This window comes from Aulonocara stuartgranti (genome assembly GCF_965226115.1).
Source record: "Aulonocara stuartgranti genome assembly, chromosome: 7".
Classification (NCBI taxonomy): Eukaryota; Metazoa; Chordata; class Actinopteri; order Cichliformes; family Cichlidae; genus Aulonocara; species Aulonocara stuartgranti.
In genome coordinates, this window is record NC_138945.1 from 19327374 (window position 1) to 19347392 (window position 20019).

Genomic DNA, 20019 nt, shown 5'->3' on the forward strand with positions numbered 1-20019 from the left:
ATGAGGGTTGGCTCGAGACTTGTGCACAGGACTCGACAGATAAGAACACTCAAACAACACTCACAGTAAGCAAGAATTCAGATCAGTCTTGTAATGACATGATTTAACATTTTTAGGGTGAACTGTTAAACGTGAAATTCAAATCGCACTTTATGCTAAAGTTGTAAACATACCTGAAAGGCTGAAACGTGTCACCATCCTCGTCTCAGATTAATTACACCACTTTGGTCTGCCAGAAAAGGCAAAAATCTGTGACAGCACACGAGCAAAAACTGCAAATATATGCTTGTAAAACACAGAAATAAATGACTTGACAAGAGCTCATTAAATAACGGTCCGTTTATTTAGTTTTAAAATAGTTTCTTTTTGTTCTACAGACATAATTTCAAGGAAGTCAGGGACTTGCAGAAGCAACAAAATAAACACTTCTGTTAAGTTAAAATACTGACAGCAAAACGGAACAAAAACAGAAGAGTGAGGCTGAAATACCGGCAATCACGATAACATCGGAGATGAGGATGAAAGATGCCACCAAACATGCTATGTGCAACCAGCATCACTGCCGTGGTTTCTACCACACTTATATCACTAAAGACGCAAGTGATGCCTCGCTAGCATTTCATAATAGTCCCACAGAAAAACAGCAAAATGGTTTTTGCAAGCTGAAGTGTTGTGGTACAGAGTTCTTACAGTGGTAGATGTATATAACAGAAAAAACTGGCCAAGTAAAACCAAATATATATTCAACAATATATTCAATTTGTAACTATATTCGATCTTTTCACAGCAAATTCACTGACTTCCAAATGAAGAGATTCAGATTCACATAGTAAATTTCTAAGAATAAATTGGGAAATAAACTGAGAACATAAGCTCCATATAGACTTTGGTTTAGATTGTTCAAATTTTATCTTTCTGTGACCAGCAGAAGTTAAAATAAATCTATAATTATCAAGCGTCACTTAGGAAAGTGTATGTTATTAAATATGCAATTACAAGAAATGTGTTAAAATAGCCTGTAAAGCTATTGATTACATTTTTTTTAGCCAGCGTGGCTGCAGTACTGCATGAAGACAAAAGAAGACAGCAGGAAAGAGAGCAAGCAGGCCCTGAGGATCAGGGTTGAAAAACAAAAACAGAAAACAGTTTATACAATAATCATCTCATCTATAAATGCCCCATAACTCACACATTGGGCATAAACTCAACATCACTTTTACTCTTTTTCTATAGATATATATGTATAGATATATGTGTGTTTGTGAAATTAACATCTATTATTAAAATATTTATTGTTGCGATAGCAAAATCCACTGCTTTGTAAGGTAAAAGAATAAGCTTTAAACCTTTCTAAAAGGAAATAGTGCACATTTCAAGGCATTCAGGCCATCTTGCTTTGCAGTATTCATTGGAAGATACAGTTCCTCAGTTATTATAAAGGGGTCCCCAGAGATTTAAAGGAGTTTGCATCCATTCAAGGTAAGCATGCAAACAATAAGTACAACCAGCCAGCACGGCAAGGACATACATTCACTGATAATTAAAGTCGCCCTTGGACACTCAGACACTGTAACAAAAGTGTGGCTTCCAATGCATCTTTGAAAACAAAAACAGCACTGTCGTAGTGTTTTGTAGCTTGGACTTTTTTTTTTTGCTTATTTTCTTCCCAGGCTTCAAATCACAGGTGTGCAATTAATTTCCCCCAGGTGTCACATGACAAACTTGAATTCTTGTGGAGGGCCCAAAAAACAAGACACCCCTAACCAAAAATAAAAAGTTTTATTGTTCCTGTATTATAGTGGCAACAAACAAAAACTGAAATTTTAAATGAAGTGACTTCTTCAGAAATGTTTATTGGCATTCTGGTGATGAGTAAACATTAGATGAGAAGATCGATAACCTGACTGTGTGAAGCTAGCGGCCAGTTAGCTATGTAGAAAGAATAGAGACCAAGGAAACTGCAAGCATGCTTGTGTCCATCTACTTGACCTATTTATTTCTGACCATACTAAAGGTGGAGAAACCAACTCCCAAGTGTCTTAAACCTGTATTCTTTTTAACAGCCGGCAGCAGGTGACTCCTCTGGCTGCAAAAAGACTTCTGGTTGTGCGCGAGCCTATCGGAAAACAGCCGTTAACCTGCTTGCTCTGTAATCTCACTGAACACTTCCCTGATGACTTCATGGGCTCCATCACTAGTTTCAGGTCATACAGAATGAAACATGAAGCTCATTTTGTAATTTATGGTTTACATAAGGAGTATAAAAGGAGGATAAATGTTAATGACTCGTCAGTCAAAGACCAATGTGTACGCAGTGTCCGGGGTTTCACACTACAGCATGTAAAAAAAATTTTCTTTTATTTTTTAACTACTCATACTGATATACCATGTGTTAACTAGTAAATGCAAAGGAACTAGTATGTGGCTCTTGGAGAGAGTGTTTCCCTGATTTCTGTCGAGCGAATATAAATGGACTGCAGTCTTAGTTTTTATGTTTTGTCACCCACCTAAAACACCCATCACACAAACATGCATCCAGCACTATCACACAAACAGTCAGATGCAGATTACACATTAATGGGAAGATTCTGGAGTTCAAAATTTTGACCCTTTTGACATGTGGCTAGATGGAGCTAGGAAATCAAAAAACCCGACTCTCCAATTATGGGATGCCTCACTCTCTGTGTGGCTCTGAAGATTAAAGGTCTTCTACTGATTGGAAGATCAGTGATCCAATCCCTGGCTCTTCTTCATGTCGAAGGATCCTTGGGCAAGATATTGAACCCCGAGTTCCCATTAATGCATGCATGTGCGAGTGCTTAGGCATGGACAGAAAAAAAAGTGCTTGTATGAATGTGGGTGAAGGGAAAAGAGCGATAAATACAGTCCATTTACCACTCTACCTCAAGAACCACATCCACCTAGCTCTAAACTGCTTTATTTTTTTAAATAGATTTCTGTTACCAGTCTTCTCATCTAACTCTCTAAAAATAGTGAAAGTTTCCCTAAATATCCGATACTTCTTTTCAAATGAAGCAAAGCACTCACTGACAGCATCAGAGCATGGGTTGTACACCGTATAGTAAAACAATCTATAAAGGCAGACGGATCTAAATGCAAGTCCAGTGGCAAGACCTTTGAAAATGGGGGGGAAAAAATAGAAAATTACCCTTGACAGATACAAAGTAAACTTTGTCATTTATCTATGGTCTACTACTGTACAACAGAAAGTGTACAAGCTGCCATTCTGTTCTGACCTCAGGTGGCTGCAGATTTTAAAAAAAAAAAAAAAAAGCCAAATCAATTCTGAAAACATTTCATTCAAAGTCTGTAGTGAAGCAGGTTCACAGCCATCTCATGATACTGACCTGCTCTAAAGCAGCAACTTGAAATGTTCACTATACGGCTTGCAAGCACATGACACACTGCCTATATCTGGTATTGAAGGGTAACTGAGGTATTAAATGAAGGGAAGATATTGCTATCATTACCAGATAAATCATTCTTGTACATTTCCACCTTCACTTGAGGTGCTGTGCCATTTAGATGCAGCTAAAATTCATAGCTGACAAGCAAAGGTTCAGGGAATCACACCAGTTGAATGGCTTTGATACATGATTGTTCAACAGTAAAGTTAAAAACAAAAGAGTGCTTTGGAGCAGGAAGAGCCCACAAGCGGTTACAGGCGAGGCCACAACTCTAGAAAGGATTCAGTTTAGCTTTAACGTGGAGGACAGGCAAGATGGATGAGGAGCAGTTGGGAGGAAGAGGTGTGTAGGGAAAAAAAAGTCTTCAGTGTATACGTTGGGTTTTTTTTTTTTTTTTTATTAAAGTAGGTATTTGTGTCCGCCGTCCTCGTCCAGCGTGAGGTCCACCACTTCAGGAGGGGACACCCAGTTGGGCTGAGGGGAAACAGTAGTCCAGAGCTGTGATTGATTTGTGCTGTTTAACTGCTCCCCTGAGTTCTCTTTCCAGGAGGACAAACTCTTTATGACCCCCCCGCAAGGATGGGCGCATCTAGATTTGAAAAGGAAAGAAAAAAAAGAAGTAAAAAAAAAAAAAAAAGTAAAAAGTTGAATTCAGTGGAGGGGTGGGCAGTAACAGTAGAATTTTACAGTTTCCCCACTGAAAGTCTTTACCGTGCTTTTTCTTGCACTCCGACTATTTCCACCTCACTGTCAGAGGAAACAATGTTAATCTGGCCCTTGTGCTGAGAGCTCTCCTTGTGCGACAGCTCTGCCTCCATGTGGCCTGAAACAAATGTAGAGGAACACAGTCATGCTTTGTGAGGAGGGCCGAAGCAGTAGAGCGCTTCAGACCTCGCTGACACGTGAAGACAGCAGCTGCTTTGACACAGACACACAAAAAACACAAACCCCAACACAAAACAGAGATGAAGCTGACAGTGGTGTTTGTAAAACTGACTGGACAGCATGGAGTGACACATTAGATGGCTGCCTTTATATTCATGTTCTGTCGGCTGCAAAAAAGGTCAAGACTTTTAGTAACATCAAATGCCAGCTGGCGGTGTGTGGGATAAAGAGTGCTTCAAAAGTGTCTTGCTGAGATTAATAAGACCGCCTCCTGCCACACGGCACATTTCAGCTTACTGATGACAACCCATGCCTTTAAAATGTCCTGCCTTCACTGAGAGGATTGGAATTTATTATACCGGGTTTGTAACTGACCTGAGGTAGAGCTCAGAGCTCTTATACACCCAGAGTGAGCTGCCATATCCTGGCCTCTGTGTGTTTTTAGCTCATGCTTTATCACCGTGGGCCGGACTGCCTCCACATTCATACTCTCGTGGTTAGAATCAGTGTCTGAAATATCATAGTGACCCACTACTGGAGGCCCGTCTGCAGAGAACAAAGAAAACACTTCATTATTCAAATCATGCCTGGGAATAGTGCGACTTCTGTTTGAATGAGAGACTGGACACTGCTTCCACAGACCCGCTAAGTCTTAGCATCTACAATAGACACAAGAAAACCCCCATTGGTCCCCCGTTTCCCCTGAAGTAAAGGTCTACATTAACTCTAAAATAAAACAATGCATTATACTCTTATAAATGATGGTTGTATTTGAAGCACATCAACAAACCTTTTGTTCTTTCCATTTATTGCTTTTTAAAATAACAGCCATTCACATAAAAACTACACTCGAGTACAGTCGTTACAAAACACATTTCAAAATAATCTTACTCAGTGAATGAAATGTAGTGGGGATAGTCAAAAAAACTAAACAAAACAAAGCCAAACAACAGGAGTGTAACTAGAAGAGCGGGAGCACATAATTGTTCTACCCTGTAAAAAGGAGTCCCTGGGAAAGAGAGAGAGAGACACACAGACACAGACAGACACACACTCTGCTATCCAGACATCTGTGGGTGTGTGAGAGGGGTTTTGTCTGGACAGCATGTACTGTGAGAGAACACTGCCTATGAATAGCTGATATAGGTAGATACTAGGGTTACCAAAGAAACCAAGCACTTGCCAATATAAAGGCCATGTATTAGAGATAGAAAAGCACTAATGTAGACCAGGTTAGTGTCTTTGGTAAACAATGGACTGTCCTTGCTGTTGTTTTTAATGCACATTTTGATTTCATGCACAGGCTCTCGTTACTGTGCTGACAAAACTGTTGATTTAAAAGTCATTCTAGTTTTAAGGAGTACAGGAGAGCTGACGCTGGATCTATTTAAATCCGTAATGGCAAAGGAACGCTTTACAAAACAAGCAATCTTCACACAACATGAAACCGTTAGGTCAAGGGAAAACAAGGAAAAAAAATATAGAGATAAAATGTCCCGTCAGTCACCGTTTATCAGCATAAGGAAAAGCTATAGCTTGCACACGTGCTGCTGATGTAAACTAATTTGGCCTTGCACATTCTATATACTAATATACTCGCATGCAAACAGGTGGGGGAAACACGTCGCTTAGCTTTAGGCTCTGTAAAAATGACAGTCATAGGGCTACATATACACATATAGAGAACACTTTTGAACATCTTAACTTTAAATATGATCAGGCCAAAGATTCCTTCATCAGTCTCTGTGATGGTTGTTAGCAGTATTTAGAAATAAGACCCAAATGGTCATCTACATCAGTGAAAACAGTGTGGGGGGGGAGGGGGGTTCAAGGAGGATTGTTTCCTCCCCCCTTTCAAAGACCACAGGATGTGAACCAGAAGGCCACTTGATCACATAGATCTCACTTTTTCTTTTCTTTTTTTAATTAGAAAAAAATCCGTAAACATTGCCATGCACCATACTGCAGCTGTATTACTGCTCTATATCTGCACGTTTGATGCCTGGGTTTTCAGTTTAAAGTCAAGATGCGAATACGCAGTGCCTGGTGGGGACACTGGATAAACTGGCAGACCAGTGCAAACAAAATTGAAGTAGACAAATACCCATTACTATAATATGACTGAAGATTTGAGGCCAATGCAGCCAATAGCCACAACAAAAGAACCCATGCCTTATATGATGTTATAAAATCTACACCTAAGCTACTAAAATAACCACAAGTTTTCTTTTCCAGATTCCTCAATCACTCGTTTCATGTTACTGCGCAAATGCAGTGCCAGCAGCAAATGTAACAGAAAGGCCTTTATTTAAAAATGTAAACACGTCTAATCCTTAATATAGATTTTTAAAAAAGCAAGAAATTGTGTGTGTTAGTATATTGTGTTTATATTTATAGGCATATCTATGTTTAAATGTTCTGTTAGTAAAGCTATGCCACCAAAATAAAGGTTGTCACAAGATTTTCCTGAACTGTTTACAAGCAAAGTGCAAACAGTTCAAGACAAACGGGGGGTATGCAGTGGTAAACCTGATTCTTAAGGAAACAGCACTATAATGCTTTACCCATCATGAGTTCAGAATGACAAGGCACATGCTATTACACAGCAGCACCCCACTTAACACTGCAATGATGGCTACCCATCATTATAGTTCATATGCTGAATGAAAGAAATAAAACAGTTACTCTGTATGTGTCAAAGAGGGTATTCAGCTGGTGCTGAAAAAAACGAAAGAAAGAAAGCAAAGCAATACAATAAGAGCCCTGACTCAGTCTATTGAGAAGCCATGTTTCCGTGTCACAGATGCTGCAGAAATCAAATAGGTGAGTTGAATTTTTCTCAGTGTCAAATCTCACAGTGATTCAGTGCCAGCACACATGCTGAGCCTCAGGGGCCCGTGCTACTAAGCAGGATTCCAAGCTAGTTTCAGGTTTTCAGGGTTCCCCCGCTTCCAAATTCAGTTCCTTCTGCGGGTACACTGCCACATTAGACCACACCAAAATACACGACCTCCTGAGTAGGTCATGTTCAACATAACAGATGAACGTATATAAAGCACCAACTACTGACCAATTGGTTGTCTTTTGTGAAGATCCTTTGGGCTGTACAGCACATGTACTGAGTGGGTTTTATTTCACTTATGCCTGTGAGCATTTGAGCCCATTTCTTCTTTCCATATGTCAAGACTCTTTAACTGATTAAATTCCAGTGCTTAGACCTTATAAAATTTGCAAGAATTTAAAAAAATATTTTACCCGATGTCATTCGATTTAACATTACCCGGGTTGTAGCTGAAACAACAGAGCTAAAATTATCTAAATAAACAACCACAGGTAACACATGAATTTGAAGAAATACATCATTGTAATTCAAGTTATATTTTCTTGTTTGTCAGTGATGGAGCATCATCACTAATGGGCCTTTTAGTAAATTGCACATTCACACAAAATGCAATTTTATGCCAATTTTTCCTCCTGGCTTTTTGCCTGGATTACATTTTTAATTTTCTTCATATCAGGATTACTGTTTGTTCTGACTTTAAGTGGCTATAGTCCCATAGTCTTTGCAGTTGGTCATCTGGTGCCACCATTACGCATGTTATGCGAAAATGCTCATAGCTGGGTTTAATTAAAACAAACAAACAAACAAAAAAAAAAAAAAAAAAAAAAAAAAAGAACCCAACCGATTACCAGACTCCATGTGACTGTGTTTGCTAGGCTTAACAAAGCCATATAAAGAAGACATGTTAAACCTGCTTCATAGCACGGGCCCCTGGTCTGCACAGAGTCAAGTTCAAATGACCAGTTCAGGCCCAGCTGCTGCTGCTGGTGGTGTTTCTGTTTAGTGCCCTCACATCCTTGAACGGGTATACCCCATTGCTTTCTGCCTTAACTATCTCTACACTTGCCGAGATCAAAGTAAGAAACTGCGAGGGGTGAAGCAGAAGTGAAATCTAAACATTCAAGAGACCAGGGTCTGGAACACCTAGATTTCCATTCTGAGTGACAACTTCAGGGTGGATGTTGTTGTTGTTGTTTATAGGGGTGTGGGTGAGACTGTTGTTCTCTCGTGCCAACATGTAGGCAGCCATAGTCTCTGCAGACTCTGAAGATGGCAAAAATGAGCTTGGGGGGGAAGGCCGTGCCCCCTGTGAGGCCTGCTGCTGCCCTTCTGGGCCGTCACTCGAGCGCTTGGAAGAATCGTTGTCCGAGTCGAGGTGTGCAAGCTTTTCCATCCAGACGCGGAAGCGCTCCTCGGTCTGACGCTGCATCACAGCAAAGCGCGTCATGGCCTCCTCCAGAACGCTGCCGATGCCGTTCCTGTCCCACGAGCCGCTGTCCAGTAACCCATGAATCTGGGATCCCACTCTGGATCTCTCCGAAGCACGTCTGAAGCCAGCTTTAAAGACATTGAGGCCAAGCCATAAGAAAATACAGTAGCACTTTCATGCTTCGGAGGTGGACTTTTGCATTACAGAGAAAATGACAGTTTGTTTCAGGTAACGTGCAGATCGACTCTTTTCATGCTGATGGACTACATCATGCAGTTGTAGCACTCAAATCTGTGTGCGGGATGTAAAAAATGGCTGAAAACATTTCATGTCCTACAGATCCCTGAAGGAAGATAATTGGTGGTCTGAGGGTGACTGATCGAGTGATTTGGAAAAGGTTTAAGATTTTAAAGTAAATGCAACAACCCAAAGCAAAATAACTTCAAATCTGAGCCGCAAAAGCAACAGACATAACTAAGAGATAGACTTTATATAAACCAAAGTACCTTTACTAATACAAAAACAATTTATTACGGATCATCTATGAAACACAAGAAACTAAAATTTGATTTTAATGTAAAAATGCTACGGTAATAAAATACATCAAGCTATACGCTAAAGAACACAATCATGATCAAAAGATTATCCAACAGTAAACCGAGTGCTTCTCTTCCGTTGGGAGACCTTTAAACACCAGCCTGATAGGAGCTACTTCTGGAGAATTCAACTCACCCAAAAGATTTCTACAACATGTAAGCAAACTCACGGGGTCTAACGTGCATGCAAGCGTTACAATCAGCGTTTGCCAATGAGTGTTTATTCCAGGTAGACACCTCTGGCCCACAGATTCGCAAAAAGCCATTCTCAATTAGATTTGTATATATTTGTATGCATTTACACTTTCAACAGGATGACAAGAACTCACGGGCTCATCTAAGGTGTTGCAAAATCATTTAAAGTATAGGAAAGCACCCAACTACATTTCTGACATGATTCACTGTAGGAGGAGTGAAGTGTGTGATGGGTCAGGACAAAAAGAATATTGAAACATTAAGGAATATTTAGTAAGGACAGAAATGCAGGAAATGCAATACTAAATGCCCAGCAGTTTTCATGTGAATGAAATACTTGCTAAACTCCCTCTAACAAAACAGACTAATTACTTATGAGGTTAGGCAATCTAGTGAAACACAACATTAGATATTGGATTTTATGTCCTTACTCATGTATAAGCCAGTATTTCTACAGCTTACTGACACCAGCAGTGACTGCAGAGTCTTGCAACTCAGTGAGATCATAGTATGTCTATTTAGAGCAAAGGCTGTGTATATTAATGGCTGACTTGTTGAACTGCAGAACTCACAGTAATGGTTACATTAACTCAACTCTTTTTTTACCACTCTGAGCTGGACAATGTTGATTAGACTCCCATAGCAAATCATCAGTAAGAAAGAGTTTCATGACAATGTTTAAGTCTCTTTCAGACATGGGATATGTCAGATTGCTTGCTTTACCATTCTGTTCCAGTCCTGGTTATCACTCATAAGACCCTTTTCCATCAATACCTACTCAGATCGACTCGGATCGCCTGGTTTTCCATTACAATTTAGTACCTCCTAATGTGTGTGTGAACGACGCGATTAATATGTGACATGAACGCTACAACAAAGGTGGACGCCGAGGCAAAAATATACCTGCTACTCGGTCTGTGGCTTTTCGCCAGACTCAGGGACCACGGTTTTTTGTAGCCATTGTGATGCTACTGACCAGCTAATCAGTGGCATGCAGTCTGACGGCATCACATTTTAGTACCTGCTCGGATCACTGGAACCCCGGCTGAGCAAGTACGAAAAAGTACCAGGTACCAGGCAGGTACTATGACCTAACAGAAAACTCTGAAAACTGTGGCGAAACGTGCCGAGTCGATCCAAGTAGGTACTAATCGAAAAGGGGCTTTATATTGTTAATTATATTATTAATGTTGCTTAGTTGTTTAAAGCTTCATTGATATAACAGTGATGGGGAGAGCCATGGTATGTGTGTCTTATTTGCAGGATTTCTCCAGCCAATCAAAAAAAAAAAAAGAAAAGAAAAAAAAAAAGCTTCCAAAGAGGTTTTGACCTACCACCAAAGAACCAAAGAAGAACAATCAGGTGATGAATCTATATTGAGACCATTTTTTAATGATCTTTAATTTACTTTAAGCTTTAAATATAATTTTATATACACTGTTGGTTTATAAAGTGCCAAACAAAGTGACAAGGATACTTTCAACTCTGAAGAAGTGTAATCTCCTTTTTTGAAGACTTTGTTTCCTCCTTCATCATCACAAGGACCAGGTTCTGTATGTGTGAGTGTTTGCTGTAGCAGCTCCCAAATACAGCATATAGACTGTGTGAGAGCAAATGAGCTTTATTCTGGTTTGGAAAAAGTGAAAATTCTTCATCATGGATGTCTTACCAAGACAAATGCTAAGAGAGATGTGCAAAGTTGCAATTTCATTAATGCAACTGCATATATTTTAGACTTGTGTCATACTGACAGTGATATGCAAATGCAGGTTGAACCTACAGCAGCTTCAGCCTGTAAGAGTGACGCTCTGTTGAGACTTCTAGATAAAACTGAACAGAATGATTGTCCAGCCAATGCATTCTAAGATGATGTCTGTCTGACTAAAAACGGTACATGTCTGAAAGGGGTAATGCTGTATTATGACTAGGTGCTGGTCCTCTAAACATATACTGTATACATCTAAAGACAACTTGAATGAATATAGACATGGATGGGAAAATAACTAAGGAAAAAAATGACAAAACAAACAAAGCAGCCCTGTTATTGATTTGATGTTAGGAAGGATTTGTACAGTTGTTGTATCAGTTTAATGATTTGGTTGACAATTTTTTTTAACTCATGCAGGCAGACTCTTATGTCTAACTGATCAGTAGTCAATACTTTCTTATGTTGTAAACCAGTACTAGTCTGCAATGTGAGTCAGAGATTTATATGAAATACTAAGTGGCTGCTAGTGGACAGTGATGGTAGTAGTACTGAGCTCTTAAGCATGCGTTGTAAACATCGGTTATTACCTGGAATATCTGTCTTGATTGTCTTGCTACCCCCTGAGGTGTCATCATCCTCATCCTCGGAGGAGCTGGTGCTGGAGTCACAAGTGAGCTCGCTGTCACTTGTACTGCTGTCCTGCAGCAGGTTGTACTTCTTCCGTGCTGCTGCCTCTCGTTTTTGCCTCAGCAGGCGCATTCGCTCCTTGTGTTTCTGACTGCGGTGACCTTTCACTTTTGAAAACTTGCCATTGGTTTGTTTTTCCTGGCCTCCTGCGGCTGCTATCATGGTGGGCTGGCAGCGGTTCTTCTTTGCAGCCATTGTATTTGGAGGCACCTCACTCTCTGAACGTGACCGTCGAGACTTCCTTCCCCCTGCAACTGTGGCAGATGCTTGCATTCCTCCTGCCTGCCCAGGATCACCTGTAGCTTCCATGCTGCCCTCTTCCTCTTCTCCTATGGGAGGAGCAGCACCTTCTTCCCCTGAGGAGAGTGTATCAGAGTCAGCCAGGTGGCCACTGGATGAAGGCGAGAGCATGCAGGGGTTCGAGGAGTCACTCTCGTAGATATGACGAGACACGGGTTTGTCACTTCCTGTTGAGGCATGCTGAGACTCTGGTGAGTCTCTGCGAAGCTCCTTCATCAAGCATGGCATGGACAGGAGACTCTGCTCACCTTCTGTATTCAAGGGGCTGTCCGCCTCCTTTTCCCTTGGGGGCGAACTGGTACTGGTAGTGGTTTCTGTTTTCAGATGCTCATCCTGCTCTGCTTGAACAGAAGCTGTGGCTGATTGAGCTTCATCAAGGCACTCTGAGGGGCACTCAGCATCTACAAATTCTTCTGCCTTTTCTGAGTCAGCCATCTTCATGCTAGTTGAGCCCAGCGGCCAAAGGTCCAACAAGCATGGACCAATGTCCCTGGACAGGACCTCACCTGCTGGAGGAAACGAAGCATCACAAACTTTAGTTAAACAATCTAAACAAACTTGAAAGACAATAACAATTGTTTTTAAACCTTAATTCTTTTAAACAAAACAATTACTTTTACAAAAGAATTATATGAAAAAAAACACAACTTAAAATAAATATCTTGCATGACACATAAATTCTTTACTACAATATTTATTTGGAAATATTTAGGAGACTGAATAATTAACAATTATTACTATAACCGTAAAGTTCTTAAATCAAAGCTATACCCTATACTAAAATAAATAAAAGTGGAATATTATAGTTTACTACTTCTTCCTTTCTAATCCAATTACTGCTTTAAGTATAAAAGCACACAGACACGTTAAATGTCGGACAATATTTGGCCAGAATATGTTTTTAACGGTATTACTAGAAGGTGCTAAGCATCTGCTTTAGTTTTAGATTTCACAGACAGCGAAAACGACCCTTTTAAACAAAGGTTTAAACCCATTAAAGTACCCGTGTAAACTACAGGATGTTTATTTGTTCCCGGATAAATTACTTCAGTTAGTTGTGTCAAGGGCTAGCTGGAACTAGCACACCCTTTTAGCTGCACAGTGAAGCTAACCTCGGTCATAACCTTAAGATTCCCAAACTTGGCGACAGGCAGACGTGGAAAAAATATTCACGTTGCAAGATAGCGGCCTATCATTAGCCTAAAAATGGAAGCGCTACGAATCCAGCCAGAGCTGTAACAAGCAGGATAATGTCAGCAGCTATCAGTCAAAAGCGATAACCAACTTAGCCTTTAAAATAGCACTCGGCTAGTTACAACTTACCGCAGAGTTACTTATATTCTTCTTTTCCAAGTGTCACACTCGACATCTTCAGTAACGTGCAACCTCTCTGATATGTGATATGTAAACTGTGCACCGCTGAATGCACTTGACTTATTTACAACTTGGAAGAATTTGAATGTGTTTTGACGCAGAAGACTCGCAGCTCCGCGAGCCCTGTTTAGCAGTTAGCTGTATGTTTTTTTTTAAAATGTCTCCATCGCTCACAAAGCTACGTGCGCCACTTCCGGTATGCGCTACTTAGACGAGCGCCCCCTATTGTTCGGAAATCAGCACTTCTTCTTCTATCGGCTTCTTTCCCCAAAGGGGGTCGCCACAGCGGATCATCTGCCTCCATCTTACACTATTCCGAGCACCATCTCTGTCACCCCCACCCCTCGCCCTCTTTCTCTCTCTTTCCATATATCCGCATTATTCCTTAGGTTAATGATCTGTGGAGGAGTAAGCCACATGTATGTTAAAGTGTTCGCAGAAAGGAAACTGTTATATGTCATAAAAATGGCCTTCATATATTTATGTATATGTATATATGTGTTTTTGTTTTGTTTTTTGTTTTTTTTTTGTGTTTTGTTTTTTGTTTTGTTTTTTGTTTGGTTTCTTATTCAACCTTTACGAGATGTTGTTGCACTAATGTTGTCTCCCAACGAGAGATTGTAATATGTGCATAAATTTAATTAAAGTATGAAAAAAAAAAAAAGATCTGTGGAGGAGCCACAGGAGCCATCTTTTAAAAAACATAAAAATTAAACTGAAGTACAGTCAGTATCCAAATGATTTTATTTTACTGTGATCTATGCAGCTACCGACACACTTTTTAAAGGGAACCCGAAGAAATACAACAAAATAAAGTAAAAAAAAATAAAAACTACAAAAAGTCTGGAGAGTGGTTTATTTTGAAGTACTTCCGGGTTGCGGTGACCTCTCTACAATTTGCTGCCGTGTCCGCCATCCTTCTCTCTCCTCTCCAGGAGCAGGACAGACCTCGTAGGACACCAACATGCTGTCAGTTCGCGTCGCAGCGGCTCTCGCCCGCAACCTGCCCCGCAGGGCTGGATTGGTAAGCACCTCTACTTCTATATGTGACGTTTTTGTTCACTTCTTTAAGGAAAAACAAGAATTTATTCGCACAAAACCATGGCGGCTGTTGTGCGCGCGCACGTCTTTGCATCGGAGGGCACTGGGCCCTTCACAGTGCCAGTCACTGTTGCTAACATGTTTGTAGTTGACAGACAGCAAAACCCAACTTGAGGAGTCGATAAATGAAAAAAAAAAAGCAAACGCTGGTCCACGTGTTGCACTGCTAGGCGAGTGTCAGTGGAAATGACAAAGCTGTAACTTGGTGTTGAAGGTCAGGTTTGGCCCCTTCGGTATGACAGCTTTAGTCATAATGTATTTATCAAGCAAGCTTTGTACAGTTCTTTCAGTACATAAAGCAACATTATGGTAGACATTTCACTGTTCTGGATGGATATTATAGACTCGATCTGTACCAGTCATCGGTTGAGATTGTCCTATGACTCTATGACCTGAAACCTTTTATATACAGTTTGTCATACTTAGAACCAGCCCAAACTTTTATAAAATTTTAATATAGCTGCTGTGATTAAATGACACGGTAATGCATGGTGCAGTAGTTCATGTGTATTCTGTATGTAGCTTTTTAAATTTTATTTCTGCTTGTCACCTCTGTGACTCAGGGGGCTATAGGTGATTTAAATCCAGTGGCAGTGACACCTAAAACAAGTCCAGTCTGTAATCTTTACTTTGGTCACTTGTTTTTTTTTTTTGCTGTGTTTTCTGTATTTTCACAATAATTGGTGTTGAGTTGACGGTTGGTAGAAAGGTTCCCTAGCAGCTGGGGATTTTATTAAGTTTATCATCTACTTTTTTATAGACAAAACATTAGACATTTCAAAATTAACAGCACAACAAATCTCAAAAATTATCATACAATGTAATTAATAATGAAAGACGGGGGTTTCATTATTATTTTTTATAATGTTCATTTGGAACGATTTATTCCATGATTGACATCATGACCTCTTTAATTTTAGTTTGCCTAATAAGCTGCCAGTTTATATTTGGTTAGACTGTTTTTAAATAATTAATGATTGAAAACTGCTGTATTTCCAGCCTGGCTAAAACTAATTCTTTCGCTCTTTCTTGATGTGATAAAGGTATCAAAGAATGTTGCTGCGGCTTGTGTAGGAGCCAAGAATCTACACACCTCTAGCCCATGGCTGCAGAAAAAAACAGGTCAGTGTTTTGGGAAGTCTGCTTCAGCCTAGAATCTAAGAAATGAATTATTTTGGAACATTTCTCCCCAGCAATGTTTGAGGAAGAACCACTATGTAAAGATCTCACAATATCTGTCTTAATTAGTTTCATAGAACTTTATTAGCCCTGAAATGTAAACACTCATTATACATTACAGGCACTGCTGAGGTCTCATCAATTCTGGAGGAGAAAATCATGGGAGCTGATACCAGTGCTGATTTGGAGGAGACTGGTCGCGTACTGTCTATTGGTGATGGTATTGCCAGAGTGTACGGTCTTAGGAACGTGCAGGCTGAGGAGATGGTGGAGTTCTCCTCTGGTCTTAAGGTGACTATCTAAGTCTTACATAATGACCTTGTTTAAATACCACGAGTGAATAAAAATATTTAAACAGTTTCTAGATCATTTTAAGTCAAAGGTGTTTGGAGAATGATAGATTTTTACTTTAGCAGCAAAGAATATCTGTAAGCCACTGGGTAAGCATACTGCCTCAAGTTTAAATCCCAGGTTAATGTGTTGTTCCTTGAAATGATAACCTCTGATAATAAGTGGATCTGTTGGCAGAAAATTGAGTTAAAGATGTGGTTTTGATTAGTCTTTACCCACATACTGTCCTTTAAAATGGATTATTAAACACAGTGGTTGTTCAAGTACTTTGCATGGTAAATTCATGCAAACAAAGGTAATAATGGTTATTTGTTCTCCTACCCAGGGTATGTCTCTGAACTTGGAGCCTGACAACGTTGGTGTCGTAGTGTTTGGTAATGACAAGCTGATCAAAGAGGGCGACATCGTCAAAAGAACAGGCGCTATCGTTGATGTGCCTGTAGGCGAGGAGCTCCTGGGTCGCGTTGTGGACGCTCTTGGAAATGCCATCGATGGAAAGGTACCTGTCAGAAAACCAAGAGAGTCTTGTTTTCCAGATTCTAAATTAATTGCGTCATTGCTTATTCTAGCCGAACAGCACTTGAAACTTCAAATATTATAGTTTATGATCACATGGTTAAATGTAGAGTGTTAGGTATGTTTGATAAATGATTGAAACTGCTGTTTAATAATCTATTAGTAAACTGAGGAGTTGGTTCATTAACTTTCAACTAAAGTTCAATATGTGTAAAGAGATTTTTGTTCACCCAATTTTGCTTGGCCTTTGGCTTTGTGGAGTTGATTGATGGTACACTTGATGGTTTTATACATCATTTTCTCCACAGGGCCCTCTGGGCTCCAAGGTTCGCAGGCGTGTGGGACTGAAAGCTCCTGGTATCATCCCCCGTATCTCTGTGAGGGAGCCCATGCAGACCGGCATCAAAGCTGTGGACAGTTTGGTCCCCATAGGTCGTGGACAGCGTGAGCTCATCATTGGAGACAGACAGACTGGGTAAGAGGCTCAAAGTGAATAGCTGAATACGACAGAGTATTTGATGGGATTTCCAGTCCCTTTTAAGTGCTTCTACAGTAGTGGAAGTGACGCTTCCAAAGAAGGGGTCACAGATACCCTATTATTATAATAAGTTGTTGTTGTGTTTTTTAGCACTTGACCATTATTTTTTTCACAGACAAGTTTTTTTTGTTACTTCATAAATGACATTTTAAACTCATTAGTTCATATTAGGCTAAGTTCTGCCAGCTTTGTTTCATGTTTCGTTGCAGATATGATGTCTCATGAAGCATCTGATTGTTTTTTTTGTCAGATGGGAAGCCAAATGTGCAAAATAATTCCATATATCTACATGAGCTTACATCACTGTGAACAAGGTGTCATTTTTGTATGCTGGAAGCTAGGATTTCTATTGTGTTTATGAATAATGGATTAGAAATACACTCTTTATAATATAATACACTTTTTTTAGACTGTTAGATCTTCTAAAACTGTTCTAAGCACAAAAATGTGAACTGGTGGTTTGTGTATCCTCCTTTGTCTTGCAGAAAAACTGCCATTGCCATTGACACAATCATCAACCAGAAGCGCTTCAACGATGGGACTGATGAGAAGAAGAAGCTCTATTGCATTTATGTTGCTATTGGCCAGAAGAGGTCCACAGTGGCTCAGCTGGTGAAGAGGCTCACTGATGCCGATGCCATGAAGTACACCATAGTGGTGTCAGCTACAGCTTCTGATGCTGCTCCACTGCAGTACTTGGCTCCCTACTCTGGCTGCTCCATGGGAGAGTACTTCAGAGACAATGGAAAGCACGCCCTGATCATCTATGACGATCTCTCCAAGCAGGTGAGTTTATTTGGTCTCATGCTACAGAGCGTTTTTTAACACAAGCGTAAAAAACTCTGTTTAAAGTCTGTGTCTGGTTCTTGCTTTCCTGCAGGCTGTCGCTTACCGTCAGATGTCCCTGCTGCTCCGTCGTCCCCCCGGGCGTGAGGCTTACCCAGGAGACGTTTTCTACCTGCATTCCCGTCTGCTGGAGAGAGCTGCTAAGATGAACGACAACTTCGGCGGTGGCTCCCTCACAGCCCTTCCAGTTATTGAGACACAGGCTGGTGATGTGTCAGCCTACATTCCAACTAATGTCATCTCCATCACAGATGGACAGGTCAGTGAGTTGCCTTCCCTCATTTTAATTTGGATCCTCAGCCACCATTAAATATGTTTTCTCCCGCAGATCTTCTTGGAGACTGAGCTGTTTTACAAGGGTATTCGTCCAGCTATCAATGTCGGTCTTTCTGTGTCACGTGTCGGATCTGCTGCCCAGACCAGGGCCATGAAACAGGTTGGTCTTTCAGTCTTGCCTAGTTCTAGTCTCTCAACTGATTTTTGTGCTGGGAGTCTTTCACATTAACTTCATTTTTCCTGTCCATCATCAGGTGGCTGGTACCATGAAGCTGGAGCTTGCCCAGTACCGTGAGGTGGCTGCCTTTGCTCAGTTTGGTTCTGATCTGGATGCTGCCACTCAGCAGCTGCTGAACCGTGGTGTCCGTCTGACTGAGCTGCTTAAGCAGGGACAGTACTGTGAGTATTTGCTGTTTGTATAGAAAATGATGCATCCATATTAAAAAAAAATAGAATTTATCCATTCTGCAGTTGTCTTACTTACTGTGCCCATGAACTTCCATCTTTCAGCTCCAATGGCTATTGAAGAACAGGTAGCAGTCATTTATGCTGGTGTGAGGGGACACTTGGACAAAATGGAGCCAAGCAAGATCACCAAGTTTGAGAAGGCGTTCCTGCAGCACATACTGAGCCAGCACCAGGACCTGCTGGCAAATATTAAGTGAGTTTAACATTTCTAAAGCAGTAGCAGATTCTTTATTTTTAATGCATTGGTTACAATACATCTCAATCTGTTCTTCATTGCAGGGCTGATGGCAAAATCTCTGAGGCATCCGATGCCAAGCTCAAACAAATTGTGTTGAATTTCCTCTCCAGCTTTGAGTAAAGTGGTGCTTTTTGGTCTGGTTGTTTTCATGTTTGCATAGTTCAGTGTCAGTTATACTTTCTATGAACTTAAAAAAAACAAACTCAAAGGGCACTTGATCTTTAAATGTATAGATTTCTCTGAACAGAGAATAAAGTATTCCACCTAACTCTGACTCAGTTTCCTTTTTTGTTTTTACAGTACTGCTGTTATGTGGAGCTTTTGTATTTTCCCAGTTGCCTATTCTTTAATCATTTACATGTAAGCATTGAGCTAAAGCATTTATTTAAAACTGTAGCAGAAAAAGAACTGCTGCAGTTGTATATCCCTCAAATTTCAAAAGACCAGCAATGCAAATAGTTCTCATTTGTATTCATATGATCATACACTCAAACTTTGTTTCAGTGCCAGGAAATGCATAATTCAGCTTTTTATCAGGTCAGACTCATTATTTGAGCTCAGTTCTTTAAAGTTTCCAAACACTGTTTAAGACAAACTTCCTAGAAACTGGAAGTAAATGGTTGATGAGGATGATCGTCTTGTCGTTGTAACCATATCTCAGCCTAGATCAGTTGTATTAGAGGATAAACATCTAGAGCTCATTGTAAAGTTTTCTAAAGGTTCATCGCATGTGCTGTAGTTGAAGCTTCTTTTAAGATCAAGGCTTGAAGACCTTAAACAGAAAGGAACTGTTTAAATTTTCTGTGACTGAGCAAGATGCATTAATACATACAGCCTGTATTCTGAAAACTGCAAGTTTACTTGAACCACATTGCAGCACTGTTTATGAATACCATTCAAGCCAGTGTCCTTTTATTCTGTGTTATTAATCTACTGCAAAGACTCTGCTGCCTTTTTATTTAGACATTTTTAAAAATAAGCACAATCCCATCACAAACCATATCACCAAGCGCGCCCTCTGCTGGTCAGGAGAGGCAACTGGAACATGCCGAAACAAAGTAT

At 40.3% G+C, this 20019-nt stretch overlaps 2 protein-coding genes across 5 annotated transcripts; one reads left to right on the forward strand and one right to left on the reverse strand.

The window, feature by feature from the left end:
* Window positions 1–321: 321 nt before the first annotated feature.
* Window positions 322–13714, reverse strand: ark2n (arkadia (rnf111) N-terminal like PKA signaling regulator 2n). Of its 4 annotated transcripts, none has more exons than XM_082539156.1 (5): window positions 13394–13710; window positions 11671–12576; window positions 4689–4859; window positions 4140–4251; window positions 322–4017 (listed from the first exon to the last, which is right to left on the reverse strand). In XM_082539156.1, the coding sequence occupies exons 2-5, from the start codon at window positions 12509–12511 to the stop codon at window positions 3828–3830; spliced, it is 1314 nt and encodes a 437-aa protein (XP_082395282.1). In that variant the 5' UTR covers window positions 12512–12576; window positions 13394–13710; the 3' UTR covers window positions 322–3827. The 4 variants fall into 4 exon arrangements, with proteins under 4 accessions (XP_082395282.1, XP_082395281.1, XP_082395284.1 ...); XM_082539155.1 differs by having other exon boundaries at window positions 11671–12579; XM_082539158.1 differs by lacking the exon at window positions 4689–4859 and having other exon boundaries at window positions 11671–12579; window positions 13394–13703.
* Window positions 13715–14329: 615 nt separating this feature from the next.
* Window positions 14330–19225, forward strand: atp5fa1 (ATP synthase F1 subunit alpha). The gene is made up of 11 exons (XM_082539650.1): window positions 14330–14468; window positions 15589–15667; window positions 15846–16015; window positions 16401–16574; window positions 16900–17066; window positions 17615–17915; window positions 18010–18234; window positions 18304–18411; window positions 18506–18650; window positions 18762–18912; window positions 18999–19225. The coding sequence occupies exons 1-11, from the start codon at window positions 14409–14411 to the stop codon at window positions 19075–19077; spliced, it is 1659 nt and encodes a 552-aa protein (XP_082395776.1). The 5' UTR covers window positions 14330–14408; the 3' UTR covers window positions 19078–19225.
* Window positions 19226–20019: the final 794 nt, after the last annotated feature.

Coding starts and splice junctions, on each gene's coding strand:
- ark2n (XM_082539156.1), bottom strand. CDS start 12,511: ATGAAGATGGCTGACTCAGAAAAGGCAGAAGAATTTGTAGATGCTGAG. Junction 4,252..4,688: donor AGCTCTGAGCTCTACCTCAG/GTCAGTTACAAA, acceptor CATTTGTTTCAG/GCCACATGGAGGCAGAGCTG. Junction 4,018..4,139: donor GGAGTGCAAGAAAAAGCACG/GTAAAGACTTTC, acceptor TTTCAAATCTAG/ATGCGCCCATCCTTGCGGGG.
- atp5fa1 (XM_082539650.1), top strand. CDS start 14,409: ATGCTGTCAGTTCGCGTCGCAGCGGCTCTCGCCCGCAACCTGCCCCGC. Junction 14,469..15,588: donor TGCCCCGCAGGGCTGGATTG/GTAAGCACCTCT, acceptor GATGTGATAAAG/GTATCAAAGAATGTTGCTGC. Junction 17,916..18,009: donor ATGACGATCTCTCCAAGCAG/GTGAGTTTATTT, acceptor GCTTTCCTGCAG/GCTGTCGCTTACCGTCAGAT.